Source organism: Varanus komodoensis, unplaced genomic scaffold (assembly GCF_004798865.1).
Source record: "Varanus komodoensis strain SLA01 unplaced genomic scaffold, ASM479886v1 scaffold70, whole genome shotgun sequence".
In the NCBI taxonomy this organism is placed as follows: domain Eukaryota; kingdom Metazoa; phylum Chordata; class Lepidosauria; order Squamata; family Varanidae; genus Varanus; species Varanus komodoensis.
Window position 1 is genome coordinate 2457372 of NW_025336348.1, and position 26982 is coordinate 2484353.

Below are 26982 nucleotides of genomic sequence, written 5' to 3' on the forward strand. Positions count from 1 at the left end.
CCCTGACAGAGGGTTCATCATCACTCTAAAGGCTACTCAGAAGCCTTCCCATGATGGGGAGGGTGAAGAGGAGATTCCGTGTCTTCCTTCTGCCGGCCCTCTCTGGTTCTCCTACCCTAGAGAGAGGATGCTGAATAGAGGGCGAGTTCCACGTTTATATAACAGCAGGTTCTACCTTGTTGCAGATATCCCAACATCAGCTGAAAAGAGGTGTTCTAAATTCACCTGGGACAACCAGACACCTATGTTAGAAGAATGTGCATGTTCCAATGCATTTTTAATTCTTTTATTTTTAAAAAAGTTCAAATTTTCCCAAAAAGACCTAGGAGAAAAGAAGGGGTTCTATTTCGATTGTGGGAGGGAGATTCAACTTTTTCCTGGGGATTTTCCAGGCCTCAGAATCTCTAAGACAGACCACTACTAGCCAATTTTGTAGAATTCACTCTCTCACACACACTGAATTTGGTACATTGGATGAATTAACATGGAGGGATTACTTTCTGCCCAACTTTACACACAAAAGCAACTTTAAACTTTCCCTTCCTGAGTTATCATTTTCTTCACATGCACATGTTTACAGATGTAGATGAAATTAATACAGCGATGGCGTATTTGACGAGACAACAGCACTCATTTTTGCTTTTGGGTTCACTGAGGCACTCTCTACCCAGAACACTCCAAGTAAGTTGGTATCCACATCTAAATGAATACATGAATTGCACCTCAATGACTCTAATTCAATAAATGGGATGAGAAGCAACATATTACAACAGTTAAACACAAGCCACAGCAGGTAAGTGATATTCATTATGGATCCAGACTTGTGAATTGCTTTCTGCTAATGTAGATGAGCCTGTTTCACATCAGGAAAATCACGGAGCAATTCCATGATTGCTTGTGAGCACTTTTTCATTTCAGTGACTAAACACTCTTTATCAAAGAAAGGAAAATGTGGCATGCAGCCATTCATTAAAAAGGGGGGTTATTTATTTGCAGCATGATGCAAATCCTTCTGTAATGAGGACTTTATGGAAGATATTTGAATTACCTGTGTTTTAACTTGGTTCCAAGCATTTGGTTAAAACAAGAGTCAAAATCTGAATATTCAGTTGCATAAGACAAAAGTTGCATAACTCCACACTTTCACAATTACAGCAAAACTACATCATCTCTTTAAGAGTAAAACTGATACTATTGCATACATAACACATAGGAGGCAACCCATTTGCTCTCCCAAGTGGAATGGTTGCCAAATAGACCTCTACAGAAACCCACAGCGTATTTCAGCAAATACATTCATAACATACAGCAGGGACACTGCCAAAATAAAAATAAAAATGTCTGCACATTTTCACTGTCTGACGCATGCTTATGAAATGCAATCAAGTCAATATTGATGGCCCAAGAGAAGAAAAAGAGATAACAAATTCTCCTCCAATGTAATTCAGTGGGGATGCCCATACGCCTCCAAACTTGTAGCATTATGGTACCGGATGCAGAGCTGGGAAAGAACAGATGTTCTCTCCCTCTCCACTCCTTCCACCATGCAAAGCAGCTGGGCGGCTGATTTCAGTGACCCAGCTGCAGTACATAGGTGATCTTGCTCATTCCAGGCTGGGGCAGCAGAAATCCTCATCAGGTTCTCAGCTGGAGGAGGAGAAGCAGGACCTAGCAGGTGCTGAACACCTGGAGGCTCCTCCAAGGTTGCCCACTCAAGTTGCTCACACTGTGTGTGAGAGCTGATCTGTTTTGGAAGAGATGGGGGGGCTGTTCTTGACCCCATAAAGAGGCATTGGAGGAGATGAGCTGGTCAGCTGGAGGGGTTCCATTGCTCTCACCGTCTAGCCTTTCCATGGCAAGAGCCTCCCCCGGGATGAGCCATCAGCCTCCTGGAAAGGGAAGGACTGTGGGGAAGTTTCTGGTTTGGATATAACTCTTTACATGACCAGAGGCTTTTCCTTCCAGCTTTTAGAGTTAAACTGCTCTGGAGTTACAATAAAAGGACTTCATCGCAAAGGTCTGTCTTAAGTTTTTGGATCCCAAAGGAAGGAGGGGAAGGATGAGCTCATGACACTAGAGAGGGATGAACCCTGGCAGCTGCAAGCTTCTCCACTCTCCACCCTGCAGAAAATCCTCTTTATTCCTTTGCCAAGGTCAGTCTTGCAATGCTTCTTCCCACACTGGCTGCAAGGAAGGGGTAGGGCAATCTAGGTATGGCCTCCTTTCTCACCTCGGAATTGGGAACCTGAGGATACACTGCTCTGCTAATTAAACAGAATTTCAGTCCATGTTCACTTGCAGCCTGGGATGTTTTCTCATAGCTGGAGACCAGCAAAATTCCTCTTTGTACTTCCATCTTCTTTTCACAGGTAAGAGACCAGAACTGCATGCTTCGGCAACCTTGGTGAAGCTAAGCATCTCTGGGCCTGGTCAGTGCCTGGATGGGTGACCACCAAGAAACCCTCTCCATGCCACCTTGACTTCTATAGGAGAGGAATGGTGGACTGTGAACATAATAAATCAGGAGGTGCTTATGATGCAATGAAGGGCTTCCAGGCCAACCAGGCTGCCCACCTCACTGCAGTTCCCTACCACCCCCGCCAGCAGTCAGAGAAACGACGCTTCTGAAAAGTGGCATTTGTTGAATAGGACCGAAGCTAGTATACATGCATGAATGGGCCTAGCCCAATGCTGGTTGTAGGAAAAGACGAGCTCATCATGTGCCACTGAGAAGAACAAGCAGGAAGAATCAGACCACCAGCCTGCCATGCAGACTGACATGGTGCACTCAGGAAGCCAATATGAACAGGATTCTTAGGGCCAATGAAAGGGGGACTTTAATAGACCCACAATCAGGTCATTTCTTTGGTTAGGAGTGGCTGAATCGCTACGGCTGTTATTATATTTATTTGATTTCTACACCATCCAATAGCCAAAGAACGCTGGGTGGTTTACCAAAAATATACATCTTAATCGAAAATAATGAAACATAAAACTCTACCATACAAAAAGTTAAAAATAGGACACAATCCTACGCTTATTTAGGCAGGGGAAAAAGTCTGCAACTCCCAATATTCGCTTAGGATTCCGTTTTAAAGATATTTACAATAAAATACTGGACCTGACAAAATTGCCCCATCATATGCATGGGAATAAGAGAAGGTCTTCCCTTGACAATGAAAAGACTGCAGCAGACCTCAGTGGGGAGGATATTCCAGAATCGGGGACCACCACTGAGAAGGCCCTGAGAGGATGCGCTCAGAGGAGGGCTTCTACGTTGATGGCAGGTAAGTACATGGGACTGGGGGAGAGCAACCCTTTCTCCTGTGCCTTTACCCCAGGGGTGGGGGGGAAATGAATTCAGTTCACATTTTAATTCAAGCTGACCTAATTCTGCACTTTCCAGCTAGCACAAGACCCAAAGCCCACTTAACAATGCACACCTTTCCAAAATGTTGCAATGGTGTTTTCCAATTAGAAATGTGTACAACAATGCATATGTATCAGAGAAAATAATATTCCAATTCTAGGTGCTTCCCCTCCCCCACACACACAGACTTTGTCATGGGGAGCGAGCAACAGGCACCACACAAAACCTATACTCCTTCCGGAGCCAGGTAGGGTACCTTTTTTATCCAACCATCGTTTTAATAATCAAGGGTTTTAGATGTTTTAAGATTTTTTTTTTGTCTTCCTTTTTTTCCTTTCCTCACAGTCGCATTTTCTATTCTTTTCCTTCCTTTTCTTTTTAGTTTATGATGTTACGTTTTATATTGTTTTAATAATTGTGGTTTTATTATTGTATTATTCTAATTTTATATTATGTAAGCCGTCCTGAGTGCTTGTCGGAAGGATGGGATACAAAAGTTTGTAATTAATTAATTAATTAAGGTAGCAAACTGGAGGTGGAAATTAAACCAGGGAAAGAGCACTAAGCAAAAGGATAATGCATACATACTTTTAAAGGCCTCTCCTCTGGAGCTGAGGCTTTAATCCTGCTCAGCAGCTGAGGGGAAGGAAGGCTCTGAGCAATCGCTTTTTCCCTACAGCACAGAGCATGACCTGATGAAACCAAGGCTGAGTCTTCATGTCCTAAAGCGAATGCCACTTCCACAACAGAACCTGCCTTGGGACTCCGAACTCAGGAAAATGTCACTTCTTCTACATTGCAGCTTGGGGCATTCTTGCAACTAAAACGGTGCATGGACAGCAGTACCATAATTTTTCTAGATGTGGTTCTAAAGCTATGAATTCACAAATGTTTTCTCTAAAGCCATGCTTTTTTAATCCTCTTTTTTGCACCCATAAGCGGTCCACCTATAGATGCCTCCACTAAAAATCTCATCTACTGCTGTACAGCATCTCCAGCCATTTGGCCCCTTTAAGGACTCCAGAACTTGCCCCAAAAAGCCATCCTTACTGCCTTGAACGAGTTGAATTCTCTTGCTACCGGGGTAGCTAGCAAGTATCACACAAATGACAATCTCCTCAGAACTGCCATGGATTGCTACAGAATTTTGGAGAAAACTTGTTTTCTTGCAGGATTCTTCCCTTCTCCCTAAACACACACTTTCAATTATAAAGATGCCACAAATCTGTAATTTGGAAGCAAGTCTTGCAATTCTGGTTCTCAATGCTGTAATTTTCAGCAGCCCTCAAAACAGCCATGGTGCAACTTGCAGGAAGCAAGGTGAGGTTCAGGGCACTCCAGGCAGAGAGAAAGAGAGATCCAGTTCACAGCATTTATCTTGGGAGTCTTGGCTGCAGTCCTCTCCGCGCTGCACCAGGGTGCCAGCACTATTCTTGCCGAAGGACTTCCCACATCTCCACAAGTGGTTTATACCACATCAAAGTAAAAAAATAATAGACGGATACTAAGGACTTAGTTACACATGCTGCCGAATGAGGTGGCTAAATCCCTGAAGGAGGAATGGATGAGTCTGCCAAACTCAATTTTGCTTAATTTCAGACTTTTCCTATTCACTCTATCCCGCTTCTGCACCCATTTGCAATTTTATTTTTAAGAGTCGTTACAAAAATGTGCATGTATTTTTCATGTGCATTATTCAAAATATACAATTTTTGTATACACTTCTCAAAATATACACACCTCTAGACACACATTTCTAAATATACACGTTTTTGCAAGCAATCTTTCCTTTAAGATAGTTTTGTGCACACTTTTCCATAATGTCTTCTCCTTGACATTTGCATATTTTTACACACTTTTGATTAATCAACTTACTTTCTGTACCCTCTTTTCTGTGGTGAATTTATTTCTGCATGCATTTTTATTTCCAAACTGTATGACAGAATTCTGGACAGTGTGAACATCTATCACTTAACTGGATTCTGGTTTGTTGTAAGTACAGGAAATGAGAATATATTAAGTTTGCATTACAGTTTAAACTAACAAATTTCTTTCACATCTCTATACTGAATTCTTAGAAAATACCCTCATAGAAAACGGACTTGCAGAAACCACCCTCAGACACAACTTTGTCCCTTCTTAATACCCGTAGACCTCTCATGAACTGGCTGCTAACCCATGATAGTGCAGTCTTATAACTCTTTCTCCCAATTCTGCAAAAAGATTTGATCAATCTACCAGTGGCAGAGATTAAATATCTTCCTATTTTACACCTCTTTCCTGTAAAGCACCGATTGTCCCTCCTGTGCATACAGAAGCATTAAACCAATTACCCAATGCCAACTTCTGCTTGGAGGTTTTCTCTCAGCCTGTCAATCAATACCACCTAACTAAACAGAGTAAAGGCAGATTGGTTTTATTATGTTTTGACTTCAACTGCACATCTGAAGGGTCTCATACCCTTTGCATGTAAGCTTTAGAACCTGTCTTTATAATTGCTCCATCTAGACCATGGAAAAGCAAGTTTCGTTTCTTTATTGCAGGTGACTTGATTTCTCTCTGACCCCTTTCCTCTATGTTTATCCATGTCTGGAATCTGGCTACCTGCTTTAAACACCAATAAAGTGCAAGACTGCTGGGGTTTGCTCTTCATATTGGACTACAAGGATTGGTAAACAGGACAACTGGACTGGGTGCTGCCTGGCAGTACATAGGAATGCTTGCTGAGAGTTGGTTCCTGCTATTCCAGTTAAATTGTCCCAAGCCTGGAATGAGGTTCACTGGGGTGGGTTGTGGCAGAATTAAACTGCATGGCAAGCAGTGTGCCTTCCAACTGCATGATTGGGTGCCATAACTACAGGGTCCGTCACATGAAAAAAGGTTTCCTGAGCATTAAAAAAAAGCAGCTATCAGTAAGTACCACTTTTCCTGCAGGATGATGGTTCCCTGCCTACATTTTCTTCATTATGCAATACTCAAGCACAGACCTCTCTGTTTTATAGAGTGAAGATTCTGTATTCAAACCCAGAGATGTGAAGAAATAAGCTATAAAGGGCAGGGGGTAATTACTTGTTTTTGTTTTTTTTTTAAGCCATGTGTAATGTAGTGGTTAAGAGCATGGGACTGGGACTCAGACAATCTGGGTTCGAGGCCCCGCTCAGCCATGGAGCCAACTGGGTGACTTTGGGCCAGTCACAGACTCTCAGCCCAACCTACCTCACAGGATTGTTGTTGTGGGGATGAGATGGAGGAGGCGATGCAAGCTGCCTTGAGCCCTTTGTAGGAAAAAGGCAGGATATAAATTGGAAAATAAAATAAAATAAATAAAACAAATTGGGGGAGCAAATCATTTTTTTCTGATTTTTTCCTGGTTTTTCCTTTAGTTGCTCAAGCTGCTGGAAATGCTGTTTTAAAGTTTGCATTGCAAATGCGGCTTTATTGCATTTGGAATCCCCTCCCCACCCCAGCCCACCATTTTATTGCACTGAATCCACTGTTGTTCATTGCTGGAGAAGTTCAGTGATTGGACTGTACAGCATTTCACCATAAACATGGTGCTGCAGAACCCACACTGCTTCAACATCTTTGACAGGTGAGCACCATAACCAAAACAGATCAATGCACCTACTTTGTTGGACTGCACAACCACAACTGACAGGGCTACAGGACAATTGCTAGTTCATCTTTTATTAGCAAGCAGTCGATGGTGAGAAGGGAAATGTTCAGATGTGGGGGAACTTGGCCTTTTCCACTGTGGTTTTTATTGAGCAAAGCAGTATGACCCCAGGGAATCAATACACTATCCTTCAGAAGAAGTCTGTTTTGAAGGCTGTTGGATAAGAGGCTGGAGATCTGCTCATTCTAGCCCACCCCTACCAAGTCTGAGGCTAAAACTTTCCTGACAAATTATAATGATTTGTCTTCAGGGGACAGGAATAGCCATCATCCACCAGAAGCAGAGCACAAGAAGCAGCTAATACCTTAAAAGAAACATCTGGGTTTTTTCTTTTGTTTCCCCCCCTTATTTTTGGAGAGGGCTGTTTATTTTAAAATACAAATGTGCACACATGCACACTCCACATGGGGAGACACAGAACTTAAACGTGTAGGCAAGCCAAACATGGGCATAAACAGAATGAAGTTTGTGTAAACAAGGTATTTTCGTTTGGAACATTTTGTTGTGAAAGGGCATGGGGGCTTGTAAGCAGACCCATCTCAAACTATTTCTGACTTCATCCAAAAGGTTTGTATTTTCACAGGCTTCACATTGGCCAGGCAAAGTTTTTGAAAAAAGGAAAACTTAAATTATATCTAGGGCTATGTTGGCCGAAATGCAAGGCCAACCAGGAGGAATCCAACATTTGACTCTTGGGAAATCCCATCATATCTTCCCTTCTAAAAAAAATCAACCCCAAGTCATAATGCTATTGCACTGTAAGCCTATGCAGGCTGAGAAAGAAAACGGGTTGTTCCATATCGTGAGTGGAGCCAGATGGAGCCAGGGGTCAGACTAGATGGCCCGGGAGACCCCTTCTGACTCACTCCGTTTCTATGTTTCTATATCCCAACAGGCCTCATGCTAATATTTTACAGAAATCTGTAATCATACAAAATATATGTACCTGTCTGTCTGTTCATGACATTGTATCAGTACTGTGAAGCCTAGATGCCTGAAATTTGGCATGCATGCTAAAGAGACTCCTCAGGTGAGCACCTCAGGATTATTTCTTTTAAAGATGCATTTATTTTAATGTATTTAAATGGTGGTTGAACACTGCAGTAGCATCTTCACCCATTACGGGAAGACTTCTCTAATCAGCAACTGCAGTCCTACGGCTTGAAGCTATGGGAGATTAGCTGGCCAAGACACCGCAGTATGTCTGGCCCTTTCCCTCTCCTGTAGGAATGCCCACTCCAGGGGAAGGACATCAACAGGGCCACCCATTATGGGCTGATACAGGTACAACATGGCTGGATTGTGCCCAGGGTGTCGGTAAAGATGCTGGGCAAATGCAACATAGCTATCAATGACAGTTGCATAATTCCACTTGGCAGCTTCACGGTACCAAACTAATGGTTATTCCAACCCACACAACACCCAGTCCATTTACACGTGCCAAATGTTAAAGCAGAGAAAGGCAATACATTACGGCGTGAACACATATCCTATATACACGATATTCAGGTCACTCTTCTTTCTGATGGGAAAGGTAAATATAGGGATATGGGATTCTCTCTTTCTCTCTCCGATTCTGAATCTCTGCAGAGTCGGGGATATGCTTGTGATTCTGCTAGATGTTTCACCTAGCACTTTATTCCGAGATGCGGCTCCACTTCTTTGGGAATGTTCTCTTCCCTGCTTCCAACTTTCTTCAGTTAAGACTAAATAAATCAGACGGGATTTTGACATCTCGGGGGAAATGATCACATTTCAGCAAAAGCAACCAGCTTATTTACAAGAGGACGGTCAACCAATTATGTAGGCTTCTAGCAAGTCAAGAAGAAGGAATAGGCGATCACAAAGATGAAGCAGCAGAAGAAGAGGAGGAAGCAGAAGTCTGTTAAACATATATACAGCATTTACATACTATAAACTCTACACAGAGCACTGTTTTTCAGGATACTCTGAAGAAATGGACAGAGAGCTGACTAGTGGTACATGGAAATGAAGTAAACAGTCTAGGGGTTTTTTTTAAAGTGTGAGAGAAATGTTGCAAACCTAACAAATGAAAGCTTACCACTAGTTAGAAAAACCGTATCGATAATAAACTTTGTTGACTCAAAAGTACACAGAACAATTCCTATCATGTTGACACAGCGGGTGGGAAACCACAGGTCCCTGCCACAATTAGGCCTTCCTTCTGCAGTTCCCCAGTTATCATTCCACCTTTCCCAACCCCCAGTGTTTGGTGTCTCCCCACTTTTTGCTTGTAAGAGCTTTGGACTCTTAAGGGCCTTACACATACACACTCAAGGGCCATCCACAATATGGTCATTCCGAAGCTCTCGTTCACGATACGTTCAATCTCCTTTGGATCTTCTTCTTAAGAAGAATGGATAGCAAGGCCATTCACCTTGAAAAGTGGCTAGCTAGGACTGTCAGCTGGAAGGCAAAGTTCGATCCAAGAGTTGTCTCAAAAGACAGTCACCATGCAAGTCAAAGTCAAAGCTGGACTTGACTAATCTGCCACAGTGCTTTTTTCCGTTGTTTCTTGGAAGCCGATCAGCAGTTCCTCAATGAGAAAAGTCAAGTTTCACTGATAGATGACCAGTGGTCATTACCCTGAGGTTGTCTCTAGGCATAGATATTCCAGGTCATTCATATGCAAAGCCATGGGATAAAAGGCAACTCTGTGACCCAGAAAGGGTTGCTGCTTGGGCATCGTCAAAAAGGAAGAAATGCACCACCTAAACAGAGGGCATCTGAGGACAGGCATTTGTGAAAAATGTGCATGCTATAAAGGTGAAGGTGCCCCCCTGACGTGAAGTCCAGGCCTGCCTGACTCCAGGGGGCGGTGCTCACCTCCGTTTCCTGGCCGAGGGAGCCAGCGCTTGTCCGCAGACAGTCTCCCTGGTCATGTGGCCGGCATGACTGGACACCGAAGTGCACGGAACGCTGTTACCTGCCCACCGAAGTGGCACCTTTTCATCTGCTTGCATTTGCAGGCTTTCCAACTGCAAGGCTGGCAGGAGCTGGGACGGAGCAACGGGAACTCACCCCGTTGTGCAGATTCAAACCGGCGACCTTTCGATCGACCAGCCCAGCAGCACAGCGGTTTAAACCACTGCGCCACCTGCAGTCCCCATGCATGCTATACAGAGATGTAAATTTTGAAAAAAAAAAATGTAGAATATAAGAACCTAAGAGAAACCATGCTGGATCACATCAAAGGTCCATCAAGCTCAGCTCTCCATACACATGGCAGCAAACCAGCAACTCACAAGATCCCTCAAGCGGGATATGTGCAAGACCTCCTCCTGCCCAAGCTCCTCAACAACTTCTAATTTAAAATAACAGTTTTATACGTATTAAGCAAGAGTGTGATCCTGTAATCTGTGTATCTTCCCAGTTTGCTGACCAAGAACTGTGGATGGACAACTTCAAGGCTGATGCTTGTCTTTCTCAGTGTTCTTCTGCTTTAAACTAGACTAGGACCGGACAGCCCTTCAAACAGAGCAGGGATAGACAATCTGTGATCCCTCCAGATGTTCTGGCCTACACCTCCCATAACCCCTAACCATGCTGGCCACGAGCCTTAGGGCTGGTCGAAGTTATACACAAAAGATCTGGAAGGCCAGAAATGGCTCACTTCCGAAATACGCTATGCCTTCAAAAACAGCACTGGCACTTTCCCCTGCAGAGCCGGACACATGGGCACCCCAAGCACAGCTGACCTCTTCCCTGCACGTGATGCATGTCCTGAGTTCTCACCAGGGCTCCATGAGCTTCATTCCAGAAGTCTGTAGAAAGGTTGCCAAACAGCTGAGAGTATCTAGACCTGGTCCGATATTTCATTTATTTTTTCCCAGTGACTGAGATGGAGGACACTTTTACAAGGCCAGATGGTCCAGCAGGGGCAACTTGACCTATGCCAAGCAACCATGATGGTCTTAATACTGTTCCACTGCACTTAATTATACTTTTGCCCCAAAACTTAACCTGTTCAAGGGGCCTTTACTAGCAACCTGGCCTAAGCCCTGTGATTTTCATAATTTGAAATTAAATGACAAGAAATGCCTATGCTTTAGCTCATGGAAAAACAGCAAAAACTGTTTTTGCAATTTTCAAGAGATCTACAAAAAGCAAAAAAGAGTTTATTTATTTAGAAAATTTCTATGCCACCCCATCCGTCAAAGCCTCAGGGCAGCTCACAAATATATCAATTAAAATATTATACAATAAAAATATAAAACAAGTTATCAATATAAAATAAGTCGCCCTGGCCGAAGAATAAAATAAATAAATAGTACTAACAGTTAAAATGACATTTAAACAAAAAGGTCTTTGCCTGGCGCCGAAAAACAAAAAATGATGGCGCCAGGCGGACCTCTCTGGGGAGTGCATTCCATAGACTGGGTGCCACTGCAGAGAAAGCCCTCCTCCGACTACCTACCCGCCTAATTTCCTTCACGGAGGGTTCCCGGAGAAGGGCCTCTCCTGCAGATTTCAAGGGGCGGGCGGGCATATATGGACGTAAGCGCTCCTTCAGGTAGCCAGGACCCAAGCCGTTTAGGGCTTTATAGGTCATCACCAACACCTTGAATTGGGCCCGGACGTCAATGGGAAGCCAGTGAAGCTGACGGAGGACTGGAGTCATGTGAACATAACGCCCAGTCCCCATCAGCAGCCCGGCAGCTCTATTTTGAACCAATTGAAGTATCCGGACAGTCTTCAAGGGCAGCCCCACGTAGAGCGTGTCACAGAAGTCAAGGCAGGAAGTCACCAACACGTGTGTCACTGTTGCTAGGCAGTCGTACTCCAGGTAGGGGCGCAGCTGATGGATCAGCCGAAGCTGAAAGAAAGCGCTCCTCGCCACCGCTGTCACCTGAGCTTCCAGGGACAGCTCTGGGTCGAGGAGCACTCCCAAGCTGCGGACCTTGTCCCTAAGAGGGAGTGCAACCCCATTCAGGACTAGGTCAAATCCACCCTCTCCGAAGCCTGATCCGCCAACCAACAGGGCCTCCGTCTTGTCTGGATTGAGGTTCAGTTTATTGGCCCTCATCCAGCCCATTACCTATGTTGAAACAGCTGCTGCAGTACCAAAGGAGCCTCCAATGTATTCCGCAGTTGTATGGGTCTTCCTTAGAGGACCAGGAGGAACATATTTTGATTAGGCAGAAAGTCTGCAAACTGCACGCACAGACAGCAGCTTTTGGTAGCCTTACTTCATTACATATAATCCTAGACAGCCAAGCCTCTGGGGAAAGTAGAGCATCGTTATCAATATAGTCCAGGTTAGGCATCCTACTTTTCTTTGTGTATCACATTGTGCAATTGATTAACAAACATTTAAGGCTGAGAACCCTTTTCTCAGGATTTCCCTACAGACATGAGCTTGCAAATGCCACAAGTTGAAGATGGGTTGAAAGTCATTTCCACCGCTTTACATTAAATTATTTGAGAAGGGGTGGGTGAAGGAGGGAACAGAACTATTCTTTGTATTGGCATGGTCAGGGCAGGCACAAAATGTAAGACCTACCCAGAAAGGAAACTTCAAGAACAAGCACAGCAGACAAATTCATGTAAGTGGTCTGATTAACACCCTAAACATTTGTGGGTCACTGACCCCAACACGCTCACGCAGAAAATCTCAACACACATTTCAACAGAGGGTCAGTGTTCTCGTTGTTTATTCAAGGGACACAACAATCCCCAGCAAACAGTGTGTTTCTTTCAACTTTCTGTGTGTGCATGTGTGTTTCACTTTACACACTGTTTAAAATCAGCTGAAAGCCTCCACTGTATTCGAACTTCTTTCCCTCCAGTACGTTAAAAAAAGATCCTGTTTCACACGTTTTTGTACACAATTTTGACCACTGCAAACTTCCAACTTTCACATATTAAGAGTTTTCTTTTAATGACACTTTAACTGATACAGCCAGCAACCTGGGAAGATGCGTTTGGAGACTGTGCATGGCTTTCTTAGGTATCGAAATGGGTTATTTTAAATAATCTTATTTTTCCAAGTTGCAAGGGAAATAAACTTATTCACAAGTTACAGGAGTTAATAATTATATATTTTACAGTGAATTAAGTAAGCCAGTAGAGCCTTCTAATATTTAATGGTGGAGGCGATGCCCTGTGATTACCAATTCTGTTCTGTCACACGCATTGCTGCAACAGTGGGCATTTTGTCCTGAGAAATGCCAGACGCCCATAATATTAACCACTTTGCCAAAGCAGTTGTATCTAGTGGTGTTTTAAATTTTAAGATCAGGGTGTGGGAAAATAGCCAAGAGAAGCAAGACAGAGTTCCTCAGAACCCCGTCTCCTCAAAAAAACCCTTTCACACAATCTTTTAGTCCGGACACCCAGTTATCACTAAGCATAACAGACACAGCAGCATAGTTTCCTCTGCTCAGTCCAGTCCATATTTCCTTTCTTAGGTATCTTTCCTCATGTCAGATTTTTCAGCTACAAACAGCTTAGGACAGGGACCTTACCAATCCTCTTATACCTTGCAAAGCAGCAGGCCAAAGGTAATTCATAAATACTGAAGAGGGATTTCAAGGAGAAAAGCGAAACAGTCAGCGGAAGCAGCCAAATATCAGCATTCAATAATCTCATTTACACACATCCCAAAAAAGCAAAATCAAAAGCTGCAACACAACATCCAGTTTTAGAGATGTTGTTGGAAGCCCAGTGAAGAGTGACAGAACTGAGAAGGAAAAAATCAACTTGGTTTTCAAGGAACAAGAGAAGTAAGGGAGGGGGGCAGAACTCGAAGTCTTGAAAATAAATTGACAAGTTGTAGTTGTGCTGATTAGGAGACAGATGCAGACAATTCTACACACGCTTGTTCTACATGCACTCAGCAGTAATTATGTCTGAGGCAGAATGCAAAAGATCTAGTTAACGAAGTTGGAAACAGGTCCTGGTAATACAACATAGGTTTCATTACCCTAAAAGGAGCGCATTACCAAATATACTGCAAAGGACACAACTGAAAAGAATTAAATGTGAACCTGGAAAAATGTCTCATAGCGGCTGCTACACATGACAACCAGCAACATAAAATTCATAACCATTCTCTCACTGTCATATTCTAGGATCTAAAAGCAGCAGGCAATCAGCCCTACAAAAAAACAAAAATGTTATCATTTAGGTAAGGTTTGCTAACATATAGCACACGAACTGCACTGAAAACAAAACCAAGCAACCCATTCCAGCCAAAAGCATCCCTGCCCAATTGCTTGGAAGAGATTTTTCTTCACCGTGGAGGAGCAGCTCATGGCCACAAGCTTAGAGATATGTTGCTCGCTTCAGCAGCCTTGCAGGTGAGTGCATCAGGTAAGCCACGAATTGAGGAAAGCAGCTCACACAGCCCAGAAAGGAGTGAACAAAGTCAGCTTAAGAAGCAACTATCCAGGATGGTCTGTGGTTCAGTGGGACAGCCTGTGTTTGAACTGCACAGACCACAGTTCAACTGGATTAATTCAATTTCTAATAAAGGAACTGAAATACAGCACGCATTTCTAGGCAAGGCTGACAACACAAATTTTGCCTCTATATAACCACCCAGGACGCATCAAAGAACACAGACTTGATTTCCGGTTCAGCAACTGGGGCAACAGAGGCATAAGAGGAAAAAAGAAGTCCAACAAATGGTTTTATAGAAGCAACACTCAAATGACAAATTTTATTATAGGATTCCACATCTGCAGAACAACCTCCTCCCTGAGGCCCACCTGGCACCAAATTTTCACCACCAGCTTACGAAAGTCTTTTATGCTGACAGCAAACGCAACTCCCCAGGGACTTGGGAGGACTACAATCTTAAATTATTTGATTTTTCTTTTTGCAGGTCAATGTTAGTGTATTTTTTAGCTATTTTAAATGTATCTGATACTTTGTTTCTATGTTATTTGTAGTTTACTGTGTTGTTTTTATGTATTGATGTACAGCACCCAGAGAACTTTGGCTATGGGGCAGTACTGAAGTGCAATGAAATGGAAAAAAAGAAATGAAATGAAATGAAATCGAAGCTTTCACATCAATCTCATGCTGAAGCAGGACAGCCAATGAGGAACAATTAAAAGAATTAAGGGAATGGCAACAGAAGACCTTTGAAAAGTCTACTGGGAGGTTTTGGGCTTAAATCCGAGCTTTGCTAGGCTTGCCATGGGGGCAGAAAAACTACCACGTTGCATGAATAGGTGGCCACGGCTCCGCAGAAGAGCACCTGCATTGCACAAGGCCAGGCGCAAGCCAGGATGTCCAGTGGAGAGGACAAGAGAGCAGGTTATGGGAAAAGCCCAACAGGAGACCTTGAGAGGCACTGCCAGCCAGGACAGACAATACTGGAGTAGATAGTGGGGGGAAGAGAGACATAGCAGAAGGCAGTTTTGTGTATACTCTTTAAGCACACGCAACCCCATTTTCCCTCACAATGATTGTCTGCCCCTTCCCCACTGTCGCACCTTGGGAGAAGAGAGAGCCAGCTCAGTAAGATGCCAGTTTTGCCCCAAGGCTGCTTCCAAGAAGTCCCTTTCGGACTGAAAAATAGCAATGCAGAATCAGTACTTGGGATCAAGGCATCCCCATTCACAGCCAAGCCTGAGCAGTTTGATTGCATTTGTTCATATTCCTGCTTTAAACCTCGAACCTTCCATCCTTGCTGACCTCCGTTCTAGACCCGGAGCACTCATGATCTCATATGAGGTCAGCATAGGCCTGACAATTCCCCTGCACTTTCCCAGCCAGCAGTGAAAACAAGACTTTCAAGACCAGGGACAATTCACCTACACGTCTCTGGCCAGCCACTTATAAATTAATGAGCCACAGCGTACACACACCTAGTTTCAACGATGCTGGGCCTTGGGGCAAGAACACGTCTTCACTTCTTGCATAAAACACCACAGAGATTCATCTAATTTTCATCATCTTTGGAACACGCCTCTAACTCCAGCTGTGAAATACCAAAAAGCACCAGCAGCTGGGTCAGACCCATTTGTGCATTACAATCCATTGTGTATTCACAACACTTTAGTTCTTCCTTTAATCTTTCACAAGAACACTCGCCGCAGATGAGCAAGCTACATCCACCCTCGAGACCTGCACGCTACCAGACCTCCATTGCCTCTACTGCTCAAAACACTTGTGCCTTGACAAAGCCTCCACAAAGATGGAGCCAGACTCTTTAGGAGTTTTCCTGTTTGTGTTTCCTTTTTTTCTGCTGAATCAAAAATAAATTCAACCACTTGGATGATTGCAAAACAGAACAGTCATAATTTCCCAAAATAACTGTATGATGGATGCATAATTAGTATGATAATCTACATTTTATTTTAGGGAATGCAGTGTCCATTTTGGAAGGATGTTAGCAGTCAAATCAGAAGAAAATGGTGTGATCCTTTTATAACACAGATTCAGAAAGTTTGTATATTTTAGCGGAGCTAAATCCAGTTTTACATTCTTAAAAGCCTTCATAATTTTCCCAGCACAGGACACTTCCTGTTCCAGCCTGAAAGAAGTATCATATCAATTCACAAGTTCTACAAAAAGCCAAGTTAAAAAAATGTCTTTCATCACTTGTAATAAAGGTTTAGTTTCAAACCATAAAAGAGCTTCAAGAAGAAAGAAAAAAACACAAACATTTCATCATTACAGCATCCCTCTCTGTATAGGATAAGCTGAAGGAACATTTCCAAAACCTTGTGTTTGGCAGGCAAGAGGAGAACAGTTTACAACTTTAAATCAACGTGTTTAAAGTGCTACATATAACCGTCCTAAATAGGACCTGCAATTATCCACTTTTCTTTTGACAAATGGCCAGCTTCTTTTGCTGTCAACAAGTCACCCGGAGTTCCCAAAGATGAACACCGGGATGTCCCAACATCTTGGGAAGATCTGCCATGTCCTACCAGAATATGGACCACTCTTTGGCTCTCTTCCTCGGTACCTCTGATTTCATGGCTATTACATAATTAACCTCATACAGATTAGCAGAAACCCAATTAAGGACAAACTACTTTGTCCAACATCATACATTTAGGTGATTTGCAAAGCTGTTGTAAGCACATTATAGTAGCTAGAGCAGAATTTATTCGATCGCTAATTTGGTGACTGCTGCACATTTTCTCGATAGTCACAGTTATCTAGCATGCTACAGAATGCAGCAGAAAAGTTTTGGCCATCACAAATTATGTTCTTTTTAAAAAATCCTTATTTTTACCCTTTACCTTCTAATAAAAAGGGTTTTCATATTTAATATCCTTCACACAAAGCTCTGCCTATGACAAAGCAGTAGAATTCTGCCTTTTCATTCATTTTTTATTTTGCTCAGAAAGTATGGGCAATATAGATTTAATCCCTTAAAATACAAATTGGTGCATTTGTGTCAAATATGACCTCAGTAATGTTCGATTTATAGGGGAGAAACGTTTCTTGAGAAAATGTTGTAAGTTTCCATAAAACAAGGATGGAGGAGTGTGGAAAAGGAAATTGACTGAACCTTTGCCAAATGATTTGATGCAAAATATATGGCTGTTTCTAAGCAAAACATAGATGAAAACATCCACCAGATAGATAAAACTACACATTTGAAGAGAGTTTATTGGCACCTGACCCTAAATATAATTTACCTATAGAAAGTACCTTTGTTTCACCTAAACTTACTTCTAAATATGTGTAGTTACGATTGCAATCTATCCACCTAATCACGCATTCATCCCTTCTACTGGGTCTTGAATTTTTTTGTTGTTGTTTAAGATTCATGTTCAAGACTTTCTCTGTGTTGTATGTTTGCATGTTTGTGTATATATGGTTTTTATGATACATTTTTAACATTTTGATCTTTGTAAAGTGACCAGATAGCTTCTGCAGAAATGGTGACTACAAACTGTGTAGGATTTTAAGTGTAATTTAAATGAGTATTAGTTGCTTTCACTCCCTAAGTTTAAGACTTGGTTGAAAATGTCTTTAGGGAAAGCTCACGCCAATAGTGAAGCTGAACCCCTAAACAAACCACTGAACAAAATATTATTTGATATCTCATAGCCCATCTGAACTAAAATACTTGGATTAAAATGTTTGTCAAATGGATCCTCCACATATTAAATGAAAAGAAGGCCCACTGACTCCAACAGATTTTACTTTCAAGTAAGACTACAATCTTATGGTGATCTACTTGGGAGTAAGTAGAAGGACATACTTCCAAGTACAATCAATTCACAAGTTTGCTTGGAATCAGGATCCGGTGTCATTAAAATCGCCGCACGACAGCTCCATCAAGGTCTTAATAAAGCTCAGAGCTAGTATCAAAAGCTCATTCTTCAACTTTACCAAGCTGAAGGTTACTCCATAAGTTATATAAAAGGGAATTCGGGAACCTAAAACACGAAGTTGCATTTCCACAGTATGCTCAATATTTTTCCTTGCATCACAAAGAAATTTGGTTTCTACACCAAATCCCACAAGTTCTGGAAAAGTTTGCAAGACATCTTAGCCTTCGGATTCCCATCACACTCTGTTTTTCTGTAGTCACACTCAAAAAAATAAAAACAGAAAAACAGAAAGCCACATGTCCACTAGAAAAACCAGATGACACCAAATGGAATACAAGTCGCTCTCCTAGTACCACATTCGCATCTTGAAAATTCTAAATGCAGCATCAAGCTTAGGTGTGCAAAAGTGGCAACCAATGAGTAAATATATAAAGTGTAAGAAACATGCCCTAAGCAAAACAAAACTGAACATCTGTCCCTTCTGGAATGAAATGGCTCTTTAACGGCATACTGAACATTACACATAAGATCAGCAAAGTCAGGAGCTGCGGGGAGGGGGGACAGAGAACAGTGTACAAAACTGGTGCGAGCAAACTGAAAAACACACTTTTCCTAAGCGATGCAAACCCCCCTCTCCACACACACACACACACACACACACACACACACACACAGAGGACAAAGCAATTCCATTGACTTGAAAGGGCCTACTCTGCAGTACACAGCTTGCCTGCTGCAGTCCGAAGGATTCAGAACTACAACAGTTGTTTGCGGCTGTTTTTTCAGAAAAGGGGGTGGATGGGGGAAGCCACCCCAAATTCTTCAGGCTGAAAGAGAACTCTTGCAGAAGCCCAACAAGGAACTCATCCCTGTACTGCGTCTCCGAAACATAAAATGTTATGATAAAAAAAAAAAAAAACCGGGGGGGGGGGGGACCTAAAAACGGGGCCTTGGAAGAGGACAGAGAGAAAAAGAGAAGGTCAGAGCAGCTTGGATGAGGTCGCGGGAAGGTCTGGTTCTGCATTTTATTTTCCGGCTGTGAGAACCGTTGCTTCTGCTTCGGGAGGCAGAGGAGCGGCGGCGGCGGCGGGGAGTGGGGGGGATGCTGAGAAAACTTCCCCGCAAAGTTTGCTCTTGCGAACGCTCCCGAGCTCCGGCGAGGCGCACATGACCCAGGCGTCCCTTGCCTGCCCCTCAGCAAAGGGAGCACGCGACCTCCCCCCGCGCTCCCCGCCACCGGGCGCGCGCGCCCCCGATCTGCCTTACCTGCTCTCGAGGGATGCACGGCAAGGAGGTCCTGCGATGGGATTTATTGCCGCAGCCCGCCATCTCGGCGGAGATCATGGAACTGGATCGCCTCCTCCTCTTAAACCCCGGCGCCTCTTCCTTGGCCGGCCGGCCGGGAGCAGCAGCGGCGGCGAAATCCGCTCCTTCCGCCCCTCCTCGGTCTGCCCCCTCCTCTCGTTTCCCGGCGGGGCGGCGGGGCCGCGAGGCGTGTCGTGCGCAGGCCGCCAAAAGGATGCCCAGCAGGCCGAGCAGATAAGCCAGGTAAGGTCTCCACGGCGCCCGGACGCCCTCCAGGGAGACGAGCGACGTGATCCTCAGGGCGCTAGTCAAGGCGATCATGAGGACGCCGTGGCGCAGCCGCAGCGCCAGCCATGTCCCGCCGGCCAGGCAGCCGAGCACCAGCCCCGTGGCGGCGAAGGAGAGCAGGCGGTCCTCTCCCAGCGCCAAGCCCAGCTGCGCCAGCGCTTCCCCCCCGCAGCAGGCGGCCAGGAGCAGCGCGGCCGTGCGCAGGCGGACGCCGGCGCGCAGCAAGTCCCAGCCCAGCCAGAAGTAGGCGGCCAGGAGGCAGCAGCAGAGCGCGGCCCCGGAGGCGGGGGGCCAGCTCGCACCTGGGGGGTGGCCCGCGCCGGGATCCTCCGCCGCCGCCGCCTCGTCCTCCTCCCCGGCGCTGCGCACCAGGCGGATCCCCAGCGCCAGGAGCAGCGCGAATGAGCCCGCGCCCAGCGCCCAGGAAAGTTTGCAGCACTTCCAGCCGCGGGGCAAAGCGCCGTCGCCGTCCGCGGGGCCTCCTGTCCGACGGCTGCTGCGGCTGCCGCTAGGGCAGCTGGTCTCCGCTTCGTCCGGCCCAGCCGAGGGACAGCAGCCGTTGCAGCCGGCCTCCAGTGCCCCCTCTCCCGCTGCAGCTCCGGGGCATTTCTCCTCGCCCGGGCTCCAGCTGCGCCTGCTTTCGACCCGGCTCGCCGAGTCGCTGCTCACAGCCATAGCGAGAGATTGTGCTTTTCCTTTCTGCCCCTTCCCACTTCCCCGGCGGGGGCGGGGGACTGGGGGGTCGTGGGGTGCGTAGCTATAACTCTCAAGAATGCGCCCCCTCTTCCCTCCCTCCCGCCCGGGAAAAAAGGATCCTGTTCTTGGCCACCTGCGCACAGTAGCAGTAATAGTAGTAGTCGCAGTAATGTCTCCTAAAACAACGTTCTTGTAGAGGAGGGAATCGGAAGAAAAAGAAGGGGGAATGTCAATCTTTTTCTCTGTTTAGGGAGAACAGAAATGGAGCCGCGCAGCTGCAAGGGCTGCGTGCACAAGAGGCGATGCCCTAAAGTGGAAATAATGGCTCTTTAGGAGGAGTTGCACGACATCAGGCAGGGACTGCACATTTGCCATAGAATCGTCGCAGAGTAAGTTGCAAGGGGCCCGTAAGGCCATCGGGTCCAGCCCGCCGCTCCGTGCACGAGTCCGAAGGGTTTCCGTCAGAGCGTTTGGAAATCCAAGTTTCGTCCTACTCTCCGGGTGAAACGCAGAAAGGAAAATGAAGTCACGCGCCGTAAGTATTGTAAAAGACGGGCCACATGTGGCTGTCTGTCCCGAGCGTGGCTTGGCTTGGATGGTGAGGCTATTAGGCCATGGGCGCCCCGGGCTTCCCCGCCTCTCGGCCCGGGGAGGAGGCGCAGGGGTGGCGGCGGGCCGGCGGCCGCCGGGAGCTCTTCCCGCTGTCGCCTTCTCCGCCGCCGCCGCCGCTTCGGTGCTGCCGCCGCGGCTCCGCGCGTCTCTCTTACTCCGCCTCGCTGATCGAGCGACCCTTCCCGGCGGTCTCCCAGCCAGAAGCCCCCGACCGCCGCCGCTCCCCATGGCTGGGGAGAGCGAGACGGCGGCTCATCGCCGTTCCGGAGCGGGGAGAAGCGGGGAAGAAGCGATCGGCCGCGAAGGCGCGCCGCCGGGAAAGTTGCTGGAAGTTTTGCCCGGCGCGGGAAGGCCGCCTCGGCTAGCGAGAGATAAACAACCCCGCTTTTCCCTTCCTCGCCCGCGCGCGCTCGACAGCCCTGATGCCTTTGCAAAAAGAAAGCGAGCGAAGGTACGCCTTCTGCAGGCGCCCGGAGCACGAAGGACCGGAGGAGGACTCGGCGGGCAGATCGGGCTGGGTTGGGAGTAGCACGTCTCGGAGGAGGGGGCAGGTTGAGCCGGGGGGGGGGCTCAGACAGAAGCCGTGGCTCCCCCCTCCTCGTGCAAGCATGCACCAGCTCTGGCAGGGGTCGGGGAGGGAAAGGGGAAGAGGTGAGCCGGCTGTGTTTGCTCTTCGCCCAGCTCAGCTCTGCACACCGGGTGGGTGGGGAGCGGCACTTTTACGGGAGCGCCGGAGAGAAGGCAGAATCTGAGAGCTAATGGATTTCCCCCGGTTGGCGCTCTTGCCACACGCAGCCTCCAGGCAAGAGGTGGTACTGGGTAGGAAGCAGGTCAGATTTAATTACCAGGCCGTCCTGCTTTCTCAGAAGATCCACCGAGTTCATTTCAGTTTCATGTATTCAGTTTCTATACCACCCAATAGCCAAAGCTCTCTGAGCAGTTTACAAAAATGAGAACCTTAAAAATACACTACAGAAAGGCAATCATGCAATGCACCGAGAGAGAGATCTAAACGTTATCTTGGTTTTGGATGGTCCACAGGAAAAAAGTTCGAGACCTGATTAAAAACCCAAGTGCAACAGGATGTATTGTACACCCAAGGAATTGTGCATAAGGTTTGGAGAGCTGTTGTATCAACCCTCTGCATGCTTGCTTGGAGAGCAAGCCCCGTTCAGCGGGCACATCCTACTTCTGAGCAGCTGTGCAAAGGTTGTATGTTATGAGAGCCCAATTTGCTTGGGGCACATATTGACCAGGCAGGGCAGAATTAAGCCATTGGAAAGGCCAGAAGGTAGTCTCATTTATGAGAGGTGGATTTTAGAATCAGTCAGATACATTTTGCAAAGTTTGGCATGGAGATTTCAGTTTCCCACATCTGCATAGCAACCTCAGCTGGTGTGAGGTGGCAGTTAGTGTTGGACTGGGGACCTGGGAGATCTGGGCTCTAGTCCCCACTTAGCCATGAAGCTCACTCAGTAACTTTGGGTAAGTGTCAGACTCTCAGCCTAGCCTACCTCACAGAGTTGTTGTTGCAAGGGATAAAAATGGAGTGGAGAGCTATGTAAACTGCCTTGTTTCCTCCCTTACAGAGGTGGAATGTACATATTTCTTTACATTCTTTCTGTATGCAAACATTTTGTGCTCTTAAAGGTACAACTACCATCTTCTGGCCATGTTGGGAAAAGCCTTCCTCAATCTGATGTCCCTCAAATGTACAATTTCCATGCTGGCTGGGAGAAGTTGAAGTCCTGCCTTAGATGATTCTTAAGGCACAATCAAAGGCTGTCTGGGGCATCCTGGACATTTTTCTCCCTTGTTCGATGGTGATCAGTGACTAGAAAACTGCAGTTCCATCCAAAACCCATCTGAGCCTCAAGAAGCCACCCTGTACCAGCCTATCTGACCCAGTGTTGTCGACAGGGGCTGGCAGCAGTGCAGAATTTCAGGCAAGATTCTTCCTAGTCCTGCTTGCCCTGGGGTCAAATTTGTGAGCTGCATGTCAAAACAAGGGCTCATTTAGAGTTACAGTCTCTGTACCCTGGGAATTGCTAATTTTCTTTGTCTTTTTTTCCCTCCCATCCTTCAAAGGTAGAGGTAGAGGGGACTCCAGAGTGGGACAGAAAATTGGCAGTAAGGGTGGGAGGTTCAGTGAAGTTGTCTCTTGTATAGTTTCTCTAAATGTCACTTTGAATCTTTGTTGTTCCCAATTACTTGTTTGTTGCAGTTGATCAAACAAGAGAAGTGGACACTCAGTTTTGCCATTCTTAGTGGGCACTATGCCCGGATTCCCCACCATTAGCAACAAAATGAAAATGCTTGTTTTAAAGATACAGATTTTTAACATATACACTTTTTTAAATGCTCAGGAATGTGTAAGTCTTTCTCACCCAAAATGTGTTTGCATGGGGGTGCAAATCTGGTCCAAAGCACATTTTAAAAAATGAACATTCTTCCTTGACCTGCACACAGAGCTTAGATAGGATGGGTGGGTGGGTCCAACCAACCTGGTCACTTGGTTTTCAGTAGTACAGTATTACTAGTATAGTACCAGGGATGTGGGATTCTGTGTACTAGTGTTTCTCCACAGAGATGTGGGAGAATGTTTCTGTGGAAATGTTTCAACTTTTAGAAATGCATCGTTTCCAGACAATTAGTGACATAACAGATAAACACAGTGCAGATCAAAGGAGCAAGTAGAACTGATAACTATGCATTCGACTTTGCAATTCTGTTCAGTCTACTCAGAACTAAGCTCTACTCATTTCAGTGGGGCTTACTCCCAGGTAAATGTGAATAGGATTGCAGACCACATCTAAAATCAAACTTTTTTTTTTTTTTTTAAGGAGGCTAATCCTAGAAAGCCTGTGCATTATATATGCAGTGGCTCATGCTAAAATTAGTGTACTAACAGTTTTCATAACTCTTTTTTCCCACTCCAATTTAAATAATGTAAGGGAAATATCTTACTGAGATAGCTCACCTTAAAATATTTACCTGTATTCCAATAAGAATAATTTCTACTTAAAGCTTTTAATGTGAGTATAATAGCAGTGCAATCTTACACTTCTATTTCAGAAATTTTTTTATCCTGCTCTGCAGCCAAAAAAGCCTCTCAGAGCAGCTTACAAAGATTAATAGGATTGCCCTTGCTCTCAAGTGTCCAATCTAAAAGATGTAATACAAAAGGAAAGAGATTGGGACGGAGAAGGGGGGGGAAAGCAAAACACAGGGACCAGTTTTTCATCCAAAGTTTTTATAGGTGCTGTTTCTGGCAAGGTTAGGCAAAATAAACTCCCCGCAGCGGTTGCTTCTCTGGCTGATGTATGGAGCTAAGTTGGTCTACCCTGTGCAGTAATGATGATCTCAGGGGTCAGGGAAGTACAGTTTTCCAGGGCCTCTCTGGCCAATGCATGAGGCCAAAGGCTGCAGTCCCAGGGAATTTATGTTCTTTCCTTCTGGCTGGGGCTGGTGGAGTGACTTCTCCAAGTTGTATTGAGCCAACTTGGTCTTACTTTGTCTTGACACTTATTTGGAGAGCAGGAAGTATCCTTTCATGACCCACAGGGATGATCACCCATTTGTGGTGGGGGGGGTTGAGGATCAGTTTCAAAGGTGGGTTCCAGAAGAGGGCAGAGCTTGCATGGTGACAAAGAGCCCCACAGATACAAAACCATTTCCATGGTTTCCTTTACTCGGTTTCAGCCGCGTGCCTTTCCTTTGACTCCGTGCCCCCAGGACTACCCCACAGACGCCACACACACAGCAACTCGCCTGTGGCAGCCAGTCCACTAACCAGGGCTTTCTCAACTACTTTCCTTCACTTTTCACTGCACCTGTCAGTCTTACAGGTAACCCAGCAGCCGCGCCAGCTGAGTGGTGGGGATGCAGAACTCTTGCAAAGTGGGACAAGTGGCACTGCCAGAAGACGGTTTGACCTGAACGCCAGAACACCTGTGTGGGCCGCTTGTACACTGCATCTATCAGCTTGGAATGAACTAAACTTTGCATAACAGTTGCAGGGCCTTTTCTCTCCAAACCTTATAGGATTGTGTCCCTAGAGCTACAGACAGAGGAATTAGAATCTGCATCCTCTTTCTGGTATGCTTTGCCAATCAGAGGCCTCTGCTTTCGGTTTTGTTTTTCTTCTGGGACCCTGAACCCGTCCAGTTCATTCACTCACCCGCAGAGATGGCTGGGAGACAGATATTTGTAGACCAAGCATATCCACATCTCCTCCATCCCTGCCTGCTTAGATAGACCATTTTACGTATCCTGGTGCCTTCCAAAGATGTTCTTCCATCCTTGAAAAAGTGATTTCTGCAGCAATCAAATTTTCTGCAGGAACTGTGAAATTTGGAGGGGAGGTTCCCTGGAGAGGAGATATCCTTGCCTACAGTCTGCATGGTGTAATCTGTCACATGCTTTTCTAGGGGCTGTCAGTTTGCCGTCTTCGTTACAGAAATACTTTGTGTGACGTCCAGTGGAAGTCAAGACCCAGGCAAGTATGCATAATACTGCTGTCTGAGTATAAGGGTTTTTTTCCTGCACCAAAGGTTTCCATTCCAATACTTGAGTTAGGGGGAAACATTCTAGGGTATTTATTTGCCATACAAAATTAACCTGACATAATTTGTTTGGCTTTAAAACGAGGGTTTGTTAAATAGTTCAGACATGCTGCAGAATATCTGAAATGATTTAGGGCTGCCACAAAGAAATTCCTGAAACTTTTCCAGAAAATTCACACCATTAGTCTTCTCTTACTATGTACACTTCAGGTTTCGCAGTACCCCATGCTTTTTCTAGCCCTAAGAAACAGCATTGCCTTTGCTAAAACATAGGGCTGGGTACTGCAGACTACACCATAATCCTCTCTCCTTTTCCATCAGTAAAATTTCTAGTAGAACTGGAGATCATGCTGTCTTCTATCGTTGTCATATCATGTTTAAGCCCTGATTTTTTCCCTCTTGTGAGGAACCCAGAGTGGCTAAGAAGCTCCATTGTTATCCTCTCCACAACAACATTGCAAAGTAGGCTAAACAGATGTGATTGGCCCAGATTCTCTCAGGGCACTTCCTGTCTAGAACCTAGTGAGGACTAGAACCTAAATCTCCCAGGTCCCCACTCCCAACTCTTAACAGTTTGGTGCCATGCAGAGGTGGGTCATGACCTTTTTTCCCCTGCAGTGGAGGGCAGGACACCTTGCAATGGAGCAAAGTTCAGGGAACCAAGATTTAGGGTGAATGCCAGGAAGTACTTCCTAATGGTTAGGACCCCGAGGGTATGGAATTGACTTTCATGGGAAGTGATTGAAACCCCAGTGGCAAAGGTGTTCAAGGATAGGCTGGACATGCACATGATAGGCGTGTCATGAACAGAGCTGGCTGGAGCCAGGGGTTAGACTAGATGACCTGGGAGACCCCTTCAGACTCACTCTGTTTCTATGTTTCTATGCCGCACTGACTGTATATTGCTATGCAGATGTGGGAAATTGAACTCTCTGAGCTGAAATTGGCAAAAGGTATTGATTCTTGACACTTGAGAGCTCACTTGACACTTGAGAGCTCACTTGAGAGCTCACTATTGACACTTGAGAGCTCACTATCGGGCCTATGCTGTGGCGGTGAAGGCGGCGAAAAAGAAGTTTTTTTCTGCTTCCATTGCCTCCTCACAATGCCGTCCAGCGGAGCTTTTTCGAGTGGTGCAAGGCCTGGTTCGCCTGGGTCCTAAGGAAGATCCGATGCCACCCTCAAAGGCCCGCCGTGACG

General features: G+C 45.6%; 1 protein-coding gene and 1 long non-coding RNA gene across 4 annotated transcripts in view; one reads left to right on the top strand and one right to left on the bottom strand.

The window, feature by feature from the left end:
* The window catches only part of PDE3A (phosphodiesterase 3A), a 296763-nt gene extending 276144 nt beyond the window's left edge, over positions 1-20619 (bottom strand). For both annotated transcript variants that reach the window (XM_044452149.1, XM_044452148.1), the window contains exon 1: positions 19583-20619. In XM_044452149.1, coding sequence (XP_044308084.1) covers positions 19583-20584 — 1002 coding nt within the window. In that variant the 5' untranslated portion in view covers positions 20585-20619. The remainder of the gene's footprint in view (positions 1-19582) is intronic.
* On the top strand, positions 19706-26746 carry LOC123034655. 2 transcript variants are annotated; one of them, XR_006416815.1, is made up of 3 exons: positions 19706-19864; positions 20856-21140; positions 25648-26746. It is a non-coding gene; the product is annotated as an uncharacterized LOC123034655 (long non-coding RNA). The 2 variants fall into 2 exon arrangements; XR_006416816.1 differs by lacking the exon at positions 19706-19864 and having other exon boundaries at positions 20370-21140.
* The last annotated feature ends 236 nt before the right edge of the window (positions 26747-26982 follow it).